This window comes from Montipora foliosa, chromosome 6 (assembly GCF_036669935.1).
Source record: "Montipora foliosa isolate CH-2021 chromosome 6, ASM3666993v2, whole genome shotgun sequence".
NCBI classification, from domain to species: domain Eukaryota; kingdom Metazoa; phylum Cnidaria; class Anthozoa; order Scleractinia; family Acroporidae; genus Montipora; species Montipora foliosa.
In genome coordinates this window covers 29,523,743-29,536,242 of record NC_090874.1, presented here as the reverse complement: position 1 = coordinate 29,536,242, position 12,500 = coordinate 29,523,743, and the positions used below count along the sequence as shown (strand labels likewise).

The following is a 12,500-nucleotide window of genomic DNA, read 5'->3' as shown; positions in this document are numbered from 1 at the left end:
GAGGTTATGGTAGTTACTTTATAATGCAACAGATAGGTCAAATTGCTAAAAATCACACATACAAAAATAAGAAAGGAGAAGAATGTCGAATGAATATTAATGCTATCCCTAATAACATGGAAAAATACATGGCTTTTACGCTTGGAAATCATTTAACATTTATTGACAGTTTTCAATTTATGAGTTCAAGTCTGGATAAACTAGTGAGCAATCTACCTGATGAAGCATTAAAATACACAAAAGAAGAATTTAAAAATAAATTTCAAATTATGAAACAAAAAGGTGTATATTCTTATGATTTCATGGACAGCTTTGAAAAGTTTGATAAAACTGAATTACCAACAAAAGAAGAATTTTATAGCATATTAACTGATGAAAATATCAGTGAAGAGCAATACAATCATGCTCAAAATGTAATTTTGAAAGCCACGCGTGAATATCACAACTTATATCTCAAATCTGACATCCTTTTATTAGCTGATGTCTTTTTTTTAATTTCAGAAAAACATGCTTAGAATATTATAAATTAGATCCATGCCATTATTTCACAAGTCTGGGTTAAATATCTTGGGACACTATGCTTAAAATGACTGATATCAAATTAGAGCTAATGACTGACATTGATGTGTTTCAATTCATCGAAAAAGGAATAAGAGGGAGAGTTAGTTTTATTGCTAACAGATATTCAAATAATAAATACATGAATAAATACGATGAAAAGGCGCCTTCAAAGTATATTATGTATTTAGATGCTAATAATCTTTATGGTTGGGCTATGTCGCAGTATCTTCCTACAGGTTAATTTAAATGGTTAACAGAAAAACAAATTGATAAGCTAGACCTAGCTAAATATAAAGAAGACAGTAATCTTAGACTTATTTTAGAAGTTGATCTTAAGTATCCAAAAGAATTACATAATTTGCATAATAATTATGGCATAGGATCACCACCATGCCAAGGAGATCTACAAGACATCGAGAGGAGGTAATCAATGACCTTGACTTCGATGATGGCATCGTCCTGCTCGAGAGCTCCTTGCAGAAAGCACAATCCAGCTTAACACCACAGCTGAGGGAGCCAAAAAGATTGGCCTAAAGATAAATATTAAGAAGACCGAGTTCATGACAAACACCAACGCTCCAGACACCCTGACTCTGAATAACGAGGAAATTAAGCAAGTGCAGGACTTCACCTACCTCCGCTAGAGGATGGCATCCACCGACAATGATGTAAAAAGGCGTCTCGGCTTAGGATAGGCCACTTTCTGGAAGCTTCAGTGACCGCGGAGATCCGGATAATGCTTGGCGTCAAGAGACTAGATTTCATACAGAATGAGGACCTACTAAGGCAGGTCAAGCAGAAGCCTCTGATCCTGGAAATACATCAACGTCAGCTGAAATTTCTCGGTCATATCTTGAGGAAACCAACTGACGAGCCTGTCAACAAATATGCCTTCTACCAACCTCGGCATGGAAAGCATAAACCTGGCACGCCCAAAACAATGTTCCACCAGTACACTACCAAGGTGATAAACAGAAAGCACCCACCACTACCAGAGGAATTTCGACGGTTGGCCCAGGACAGGAAACCGTGGAGGAAGCACGTGGCCGACTGCCTCGTAGCCGGCTGAGTGAGTGAGTGTGTGTTTTATCTCCATATTGCCAAAAAACAGCTGATAAAGTATCAACAGGTCTAGTTCATAAACTAATTCCAACCTTAAAATACAAAGAGAAATTTGTTCTTCATTATAGAAACCTTCAATTATATAATGATCTTGGTTTGAAAATAACTTAAGTTCATAGAGTACTGGACTTTGATCAATCTCCATGGTTAAAACAGTATATCGATTTTAACACTCAGAAAAGAAATAACTCTAAAAATGCTTTTGAAAAAGACTTTTTTAAGCTAATGACTAATGCTGTATATGGTAAAACAATAGAGAATCTTCGCAAAGGACTGTTTTCAGGATAATAACTGTTATCAAATTTATTTTTATTATTAAAAAAGTCTTGGTACACATCATTAGTTTCAATTTCATAACATAAGCTGTCTGTGTCTGTGAATAATAATTTTGCTTTATTATTGTAGTTTTGTTTGATATAATTATAATGAAAATCATACACTATCGTTTTGCTTAAATCTAAAATACACATGCCTATGTAAGCTGGTCTATTGGGAGTTAATGTTTCTTTCATTTTATGCACTGCGAATAAATTTTCATTGAAGATCTTGCTACTAACATAAGTAGGTTTTGATGTTAATTTTAACAGTTTCATCATCCATGACGAGTCTTACATTGACTCTATTCTATGATAAAACTAATAAGAAAGTTATAGGCAAATTCAAAGATGAAGCTTCTGGAATTCCAATCACTGAATTCATAAGCTTGAGATCTAAAATGTATTCATATATCAAAGACAATGATCAAAATAATAAAACAGCAAAAGGAATCAAAAACATTGTTATTCAAAAAAAAGATCAAACATTAAGACTATAAACAAACGAATGTGTCACACCATGAAAACCATTAGGAGCAACAACCATCAACTTGGAAGCTACATGTACTGTATGAGTTTAACAAAGCATCACTAAGTTGCTTTGATGATAAGCGCTATATTCATGATGATGGAATAACAAGTTTTGCTTATGGTCACTATAAAATCTAAAAAGTTCAGTCGGTTGTTGTCTTAAATATTCTTGTGGTTCAGTTGTTAATCCATTAGTATCTTTTAAAGTCACTTCCAAAATAGAAACCAATTTGGAAATAAAATTCATTTGAGAAAGAATTTTGGTAAAAAAAAAATGAAAGTTGTGATTGGTTGAAAAAATCATATGACTTCCTCATGACTAATTTCCTCGGGAAAGTCCCTTCCACGCTATGATAATTCTTTCCTGTTTCATTTGATTATGAGAATATTTAAACACATAAAATCAACACACTAAAACAATCTGAATGATAAAGTTCACTTATAAGTTTACTTATAAAGTTAATTTATAAAGTTTACTTACAAAGTGTACTCATAAAGTTTACTCATAAAACAATCTTATTAACATGCTAATAAGTCCAAAAGTCCCTGTGGTATGACATCAGAAATTTCCTGTGACACATATGCAACACCTCTACACAAAAAAATCCACAAATGTGTAAAGTTACACAAATGTGTACACAATTGTGAAAAAAATGTGTAGCTTTTGATTGGTTAAAAATCACTGGAAAGTCCCTTGATGTCACGCTATGGTGATTCTTTCATGTTCCATTTGATTATGCGAATATTTAAACACACACTAATATTTGATTTTTCTATTTGTTTCTTTGTTTGTGCCCAACATTAATTTTTTGAGTTGGATGTAAATTTGTATTTTCAAAAAATAAATAGATTAATTTTTGGTTGATATTTTTTATAGAGTGCAAAATAAACTCAAAAATTGAACTCCAAAATTAAAAATAAGCTCATACCCCCAACTACATGTACTATACTACTTGAGTCACTCCACTTTCCCAGCCAAAAGTATCTTGCTCACGCAGCAACCAACGATTTCTTACCTGTCAAGCCTAGACCAGAAATTGAATAGCAAGAACAATGCAAAGTTAGCCAACAGGACGGTTTTTCTTCCTTACCATAATTTTCAATGTCTTCAGGCATGTCAAAATTAATAACATGTTGAATATCAGGAAAATCCAGTCCTTTGGATGCTACATCAGTGGCCACCATAACATCTTTCCTTCCCTCCCTGAAGCATTTCATGGCATACTCTCTTTCGTCTTGATCTATAAAACAGACGTTGATAAAGGGCAGATTAAATCATCTTCTGGCCAAGGATTTGATCTCGTTATCCACAGCTCAGCCAGTAACTTTCACTTGCTAACTTGATTCCTTTTCTCTGAAAAGCTCCTGCAATGGGACATTTCCCGATTCACTTTACTATTTTTAAAGCAAAACCTTTCTAATGGAAACTTAACTTTCCAGATGACTGAAAAGTAGATCTTATCACAATCACAAAACTAACTTTTCTAGGATACCGATTATTTGCAGAAATTATCATCCGACCACTACCAGATATTTCAGAGTCTGCATTTACTCATGTTGCCGACGTTTAGTTAGAAAAAAAACCTTTATCTCCATGTATAGCTACAGCTTCAACTCCCTTCAGAAGCAGATATTCATGAATGTCATCCACATCCGCTTTTTTCTCCGCAAAAATTAGCACCTGCATAGCAAAAAGTAGCGGCCTTCAGATTGGAGTATGAGTATGACTGTGAGTACGAATTTTCAGTTCTGAGCACGGGCATTTTGAAAAATTTTGTTCTTTAACTGTAATGCGCGTGCCCAGTACAGAAAACTTGTACTAATAGAGGTTAGGGGACAAAGGAGATAACAACACTCGGCCAGTAACTTGAAGAGTGCAGCAGCAGAGTAAGCAAGAAGAAAAATGTTGTTACAAAAGTGTATGTGGTGCTGAATTCACTGTTTGTTTGTTTGTTTCCAAGATTTGATAATTTAGGTTCTTGTTGACCGTGCCTTTTTTCCAAGAACATCTCCTATCAAAAAGACAAAGGCAGCGGCCTACCGGAGGGGAAGTCTTCTGTAAACACTCAAGCAGATACACAACTTTGGCTTCTTGTTTCACATATTCAGCCTCCTAGAGAAGAAAAAACAACAAAAGGTGCACAAGAATAATCATAACATATGTTTGCTTGCGGCTTTCGAATCAACTCAAATACTGCTTAAAGTAAACTCCACGCAGAAACTTTGACTGTTACAAGATTACATGGTGCTACAAGTTTAAAGATGAGAATTCAATACTCAATAAACATAAACCAGACTGAAAGAGAGACATTACCTTGGAAACACGAGGTCCGCAAAGTCACAGGAAATGGAGTGGGGTTCAGTTAACAAAAGTTCATTCTTTTCTGCGTAATTTCCTTTTTCCTCTTGTATTTGAAAAGTATTTTGAGTACATGACGACTTGAAAATAGGTTAAAAATATAAGCCTTCAGCTATCAGTCTATAGCCTTTAACGAATCAAAAAAGTTTGCGCGCAGATGGAAATATATACAAAATGGAGTGCAAAAATTAAAAAAAAATAGAATTCAAAAAATGTGCGGAAAAAGATAAGATATAAAATGTAGATGGAAGTCTAATTACAGTAAAATGGAGTATTGCCTAGGCAACGGTTTTGAGTTATCACCCTCGTCAACAGTTTCAGCTGTGTGCCAAGATTCTAGTGTTTTTTGAACACGGTAATTGCCTTTGTCAATAACACAAGCATTATCAAAGTCAATGGAGTGATTATTTAGCCACGCATGGTTAGCAACATTTGAGCCCTTTGTGCAGTTTTTCAAGTTTCGTTGATGTTGCTTTTTACGGGTTTGGAAGCATCTTCCAAATTTTTTGTAATTCCAAGAACAGTCTTTACATGGGATTTTATAAACAACATCACATTGGAGATCTGAAGATTGTCGGTACTTTGGGGACGGGAATTCTTCTTGAAGAGTTTAGAACGGTTTGTTGGCAACGTGGATTTCATGGTTACAGAGTAATCTTGTCAGAGGTTTGGTTAGGCCACTGATGTAAGGGAGGCATGCATAACCCTGATACGTATCCGATGGTTCAACCCATTTGAAAGACATAGACATCAGTTCTTCTGGTGGAGGCACTGTAGGTGGGGGTGGCTTCTTCTTGACTGATTCTGTGTTTTATATCATGGTGAGAAGAGAAATCCAAGTATCGATCTGTGAGTGTTGGCTTCCAATACACATCATTTCTTCTGGAAACCAAGGTGTCTAGGAAGGCAATTTGACCATTGTTGTTCAATAGTGAAAGAAATTTTTGGGTTGGAGGCATTTAGGGTAATGTGAAAAGAAAAGACAGCATCCTTCTTAATGATCACAAAACTGTCATCAACATTTCCCTTCCAGATCCTAGGTGGAACTGAAGAGGTACTGAGAGGTACTGCGAGCGAATTTCGACGAATTTCGAGACATTTCGCCACTTTTCGACGAAAACCAGCGATTTTTGGAACGAAACGAAATATCGCCGAACTTTCGACGAATTTTCGAAAGCGCTATTGTCTTGACACTTTCGAAATTTCGAAATTGAATGTGAATGTTCCAGCGAAAATTCGAACAACAATTCGAACGACAATTCGAGAAGATTCGCGACATTTCGAAAGGAAATGTTTCGAAATTTCGAAGAATGCTCGAAGCGTGTTTCGAAGTTTTGAAGAGTGCAGCGAAATTTCGAGGCTGAGGTAAGTACAATGTAACAGCAGAGGCAGCACGCGCAAGCCGTCAAGATAACTAACGCAACTATAAATATAACACAGACTCGAACGCTCAAGATTCCTCTGACTAACACCGAAATGCGTTAAAATAAACTCTGCATTGCACTAGTTCAACAGTTAATAATTAGTACAAACAAAGTTATTCAAACAGACTACACAAACGCTGCCAAAACTTCAGAAAAAGTAGCGACAAACAAACTAGGCAAGATTAATTTGTTAGCAACTGTGTGTGTATTTTTGCATGTAATCTAGGTAGATTTCAGATTCGTTTTCTTTGTTTTTGGAATGCAATGTAAACCTTAAATAAACCAACCAGACGTTGTGTCGTCACACAACGTGTGACGACACTAGTTTTACAGCCTGCAGCAAATAATAGACATTTGTCATAATTTTTTGACGTTGGTGAATTGTTGAACCGATTCTATGTTTCTCTGAAATCATTCACATTTTCGAACTACTGGTATGCAAGTGAAAGCGCTTTTTGTCTATGAAGAGGATCAAAACATTGCAAGCTTGACCTTCAATCGGAGTTAGATTTCAACCAGAAATATGAATGCGTAATCCAGATCGTGGAGTTTTACAATCCCGCTTGTTGTCATTATGATTCAGTCCTTGAAGGTTTGTCTTGTCTAAAAACAAACGGGCAGTTACTCTACTGAAGCAGAGTGCGGGATAAATCTCTCTGGCTCATTTTTGAAACGCTCTTCAGTCGTGGTGTAAATAAATCAACAAAGCGCATTTGGTTCCGAGTTATGTATGTTACTGCAATTATAATGTACAGTGTATTTTTAACGACAGTTCACTGCTCTGAAAATTTGAAGAAACGAAAGTTCATTTCTTCGAAATTTCGAAAGAGTTCGCAAAAAGGAAAGTTTGTTACTTCGAAATTTCGGAAGAATTCGCATCATTTCGCCGCATTTTCTTCGAAATATCGCATTGAGCGACGCGAAATACCTCGCGAAATTTCGCCGACATATCGTCGAAAATTCGCGAGAACAATAGACGAAATTCGTCGAAATTCGCTGTCATTAATTTTGCACAGTACTGTAGCTAGTTTTTCAATCACTTCCGTGCAGAGATTGACAACAATAGGGCTAACTGGACTGCCCATAGTACAGCCGTGAATCTGCTTGTATATACAATTATTATAGACAAAATAATTGTTCGAAAGGGTAAAGTCCAGTAAAGAAATGATGTCCTCTGTGTTGAGACTTGTTCTGAACCGTAATGTATCGTCATTGTTTAATTTGTTCAGAATGTATTCATAGGCTTTGTTAACTGGGATTGCTGTGAAAAGCGACAGGACATCAAATGAAACCATAACCTCGTCATCTGAGATTTCCATATTAGCCATTTCATTGGCGAACTGTGAAGAATTAAGAACAGAATATCCATTAGGGTTTTGGATCCGAGATAAAATATCAGAAAGGAACTTGGATGTATCGCAAAGGGCAGAACCGATAGAAGAAACAATCGGTCAAAGAGGGAAGCCTGGTTTGTGATGTTTAATGGAATCATGGATGGCGGGCGGAGAACCATCCGTAGAACTAAGTCAATTCATCAATCTTATTTTTTCTTTAAAGATCGAGGAGTCTGTTATTCAATTCCTTCTCAATTTTTGTGAATGGAGACTTATAGGCTAGATGGTAAGTGTCACGGTCACCAAGTAGAGCTTGCAATTTGGAGTCGTAGTCCGTTTTATCCATGACAACGAAAGAGTTCCTTTTATCGGCTTTCATTATCAAAACCGTTGCCTAGGCAATACTCCATTTTACTGTAAATAGACTTTATCTACATTTTATTTCTTAGCTTTTTTCACACATTTTTTGTATTCTAATCCCTATGGAGTGAATAATGCTTGATCCAAACAAAACAAAATGGCTGGCGTAAACTCGCAAGCATTTATGAATCAGAAATATTGAGAATACAAAATGATGCTGTGCTACAGAAGACAAAGGCCACAAAATTTGGCCTGAAAGTTTTCAAAGGTAAGAGAAGAGTTCATACTTTTGCCAACCAGTGTTTGACTTCGTTTTTCCAGATAATTATTGCTGAAAATTAAACAATCTTCACGCCAACAATTTGTTTCAGTCGGAGTAATTCTCTCTTGTTGGGCTGGTCGCCCACCAGAACGGAATTTCATACTGAAATCGAGGAATTAAAAAATTTTTTAGGAAAGTTCCACATGGTTGCAAGGAAACAAGACGGGTCATTTTACAACAAATTAATGCTGACCTGAATTAGAGCCACCATTTCATGTGGATCCTTTACCAACTGCACTTTCAATTTCCATTTCAAATGAACCTCAAAAACTTTGATCGAACGGTGAAAATGTTTTAACAAGCAGACTTTCGATTTAGATTGCTGATTTAAACGGTGCTAAATGACCATTTAGCCATCTTTGAAGGTTCTGTAAACACTTTCGCGCATGCTTTGTGCCACTTGCACGTTTTCCACGCATGAATTGAGATGCCAATTAAATCGACTTTGGATGGTTTTTTTCTGCAATTGTTGTCGAGATCACTTCGTGAGTATATACTAAAACAATTATTCTTTTCAATCTCGGTGAAAAGTGGCAGAATATTTACCTCGATTTCAAAGAATAATGTTGTTAGATATTCGCACTCCATTTCGTATACATTTCCACCCGTGCGCTAACTTTTTTCATTTGTTAAAGGCTATAGACTGATAGCTGAAAGCTTATATTTTAAACCTTTTTAACCGGAGAACTTTTTTTACTTTAAGATGCATTATCCTGGTTACAGTTCTATTTTGAACTTGAAGATACCGTAAAGACTTGGGTATAAGCCGCACCTTTTTGCTTAAATTTTGGGCCAAAAATCGCGAGTGCGGCTTATACACAAGACCATTGCTTTCAGAGGAAGTAAACTGGCTAGTAGGGGTCACAAATTGAACTGCAAACCTTCAGTAACTAAAGATTAAACTTATTGAAATCTGTTGTTGATCACTGCTTTCGGTGGTTACACTGTAGAAGTGGTGGCTCCCAAAGGAGCCTTTTGTTTGCATCTTCAGGTTCTAAGCCCGAATTTTGCTCGCAAGTAGTTTTTTCAAGCGTTTCATTTGCAATTTGTTTGATTTTTCTCCATTACGTGCAAGAAAATACTACGCTATTCAGGTGAACTTGCAAGGCAAATGGCTGACCGTTTTATTGCGTTTTTCTCAAATCGATGGCTTCCATACGTCTTGATAAACATGATATCCACGCACAGCTGATGCGAAAGCGAACGTTTCCATGTCCAGACTTCCCTCGTTAAATCACTGCATGGTTACCAAGCAAACCTTTTGCAACGTTCTATAGTTTCCATTTCAACTGAGGGCTTTAGCAATGAAGACAAATGTTGTCAGTCACAGGGAATAGGGAAATTGATTGAAAAGAAGCCTTTAAAAGGTATTATCAGAGTTGATTAACTTATTAATGTTGCTGCAAATACACAACATTAGATTTTGTGCGAACAAATAACCAACATTTTTTACAAGAGTGCTTTTTTGGAGTTCTTATTTTTTCCAAAATCATGATTGAAAGTTGAGGTTGCGGCTAATACTCAAGTGCGGCTTATACACAAGTCTTTACGGTAAATTAGGAATCAGTACAGTTGCTTTAGATTTATTCAAACACAAATTAAACAGATATGATATGTATGCATTGCTCCATCACCAACATGACTGTGTGTTCTCTACAAGAAACAAGCTTGTTCCAAATATTTAAAGGAATGCTTGTGGCTCATAGATGCGATGAGATGTAAGTTAGATTTATCATACCTGAATGACATCAAGACTTGCTGCCCCTGCTCGTCCTACATTAACCGTTACTAAAAGCGATAAGGACGATTAATAAGGAATCAAACACGAAAAAAAGATATAATAAAAAAATAACTTTTCATTACCAGGTTTCACTAATGCACTCTTGGCAAAGTTCTGTATCTTTTTTGGCATTGTGGCACTGAAGAGGAGTGTCTGACGCTGGGACTGTATGGAATAAATTTAGGAAATCATCAAAATTAGTACATCACTATCAAGATGATTAAAGTCTGGGAAAAAATTATCAAACTACAACAATAAACTGCTGCATATCAGATTCAATACAGGTTACCTTAAAGTAAGAAAAAATTGTTCTGACATCTTCCTCAAATCCCATATCAATCATACGATCAGCTTCATCAAGAACAAGATACCTAAGGATCATATGACAAAGAATGCAGAAGTGTTTGAGAATTGGTATTGCATTTGATTGACAGTTTTGAGCATCGCATGACATGTCACCTTTCAGATATCACATACATATATCATGTGATGTCAGTGATATTATCATACTACGTTGATGAGGTTGGCATGGCAAAATCGCATGTGTTGGGGTTTTTGATGTGTTTCGCAAAAAAAATTATATCATCCTTGGTCAGTGTGAAAGGCCGGGGTAAACGACTAACGTGCTCCAAAATCCTGTCAATTTTGTTGAACGATGTTGACAATGTTGGTTTCAGCACACTTTTGAACAGATGTTGAAGCAATTTAAGTGTTGAGGCTTAACAAGATACAGTAAAACCTCACAAGTAAGAACCTATTTTTAAGAATGTACAGGCATAAAATTCATCTGTTAGACCCTTTCTAAACAAGAACCTGTTGAACCTAAAATTTGAAACAAGTTCTTATGTAAAAAATGTGTGCACTTTGGCAAATATGATCAATTGACATTTAGAGTTCTCTTTGAGGACAAAGGTCAATCACCACTTCTACCACCAACGTTGAAAATCAAATAAAATAGCTTCTTAATGTGCAGTTTTATACATACATTATACATGAGCAGGTTATTTGTGGTTGGAACGTTTTTAGAACCAATGCTATCGCAATTGCGAGATACTTTAGTTAACCAGGAAAGCTCTGTGGTGGCAATATTGCTAATCTTAGAGAAGAGCTCTCACAATTTAGAGCGACTTTTCAGTCACATGGCCGCGACATTGAGCAACTTAAGACGAAGCTTGCGAAGGTCATAAGTGAAAATCAAACACTTAGGACTGAACTTGATCAAACAAGGAAAAAGTTAAAGGAGGAACAAGATGATAGATCGAGAATGTGGGTGGAGCTGGATGAACTAGAGCAGTACAGTAGAAAGTCCTCAGTGGAAATTTATGGAATACCAGAATCGGCGTACGTGTCAACAGATGAAGCTGTGTTGAAGTTGGCGAGAGCTCTGGACGTAGAAATATCTTCAACTGACATCGACATCTCACACAAAATCAAGCGGAAAGGTAAAACTTGTATCATTGCTAAATTCATCAGCCATAAAACTAAAACGAACGTGTACAAGAAGAGAACTAAACTGAAGAACATAGGTTTGAAAGATATATTTCCTAGTTTTTCGAATACCACTGAGTCATCACGTATTTTTATTAATGAAAGCTTGACAGCTTATAGACGAGGTCTCGTGGCCAGAGCAGCCAAAATGCGACAGGATAGTGCTATTCATAGCTTCTGGACTATCAACGGTAAGGTTTTCGTTAAAACTTCCCCAGAAGGGTCTCCGACTAGGATTGTTGATGAAAACGGCTTCAATAATCTATAACTGCCACCAGAAAATTTAGGTATCTCGATTATTATTATTATGCTTTGAAATGTCTTCTGTTTAAATCCTTTCAGTTTTTTTTGTCTTTGGGAGGGAGGGGGATGAAAGAGAGCTCGTTTAGAGCTCTTCGGCTCGAGAGGGTATATAACGCTATAAATTGAGGTTTTTTTAGAAATTTATCTGTTGGCGTTCTGTATATTATTATTATATATTTTTTTGCTTTAACTTTGTCGTGTTTTTGTTTATCTTTTTTTACTGACTTCTTTGCATGCAAGAGAAACTAAGGTGTGCTATTATTTCTTTAAATGTACGGGGATTGAGGGATCAAATCAAGAGGCGAAGTATTTTTTCGTATTTAAGAGATCAAAAGGCAACTTTCTGTTTTTTACAAGAAACTTATTCAAATTCAAATGACGAAGTGCTATGGAAAGCTGAATGGGGAGGTGATATCGTGTTTTCTTGCAGCTCTTGTCATAGCAGAGGTGTCTGTATTTTAATTGACCCAAAAGTCAAAGGAAAAATAGAGTTGCTATTTCAGGACAACTCTGGAAGAATAGTCTTGATTACCTCACAAGTAAACGGTCTAAAGGTATCTCTCTGTAATATATATGCTCCAAACAATTCAGAAGATAAGCTT

At 36.2% G+C, this 12,500-nt stretch overlaps 1 protein-coding gene across 2 annotated transcripts in view; it reads right to left on the bottom strand.

Moving 5' to 3' along the window:
- Positions 1–12,500, bottom strand: part of LOC138007101 (probable ATP-dependent RNA helicase DDX41) — a 136,396-nt gene that overhangs the window by 36,954 nt on the left and 86,942 nt on the right. For both annotated transcript variants that reach the window (XM_068853826.1, XM_068853825.1), the window contains exons 13-18: positions 10,397–10,478; positions 10,191–10,272; positions 10,066–10,115; positions 4,570–4,641; positions 4,113–4,209; positions 3,620–3,769 (exon numbers count right to left, since the gene is read on the bottom strand). In XM_068853826.1, the coding sequence (XP_068709927.1) occupies positions 3,620–3,769; positions 4,113–4,209; positions 4,570–4,641; positions 10,066–10,115; positions 10,191–10,272; positions 10,397–10,478 (533 nt within the window). The remainder of the gene's footprint in view (positions 1–3,619; positions 3,770–4,112; positions 4,210–4,569; positions 4,642–10,065; positions 10,116–10,190; positions 10,273–10,396; positions 10,479–12,500) is intronic.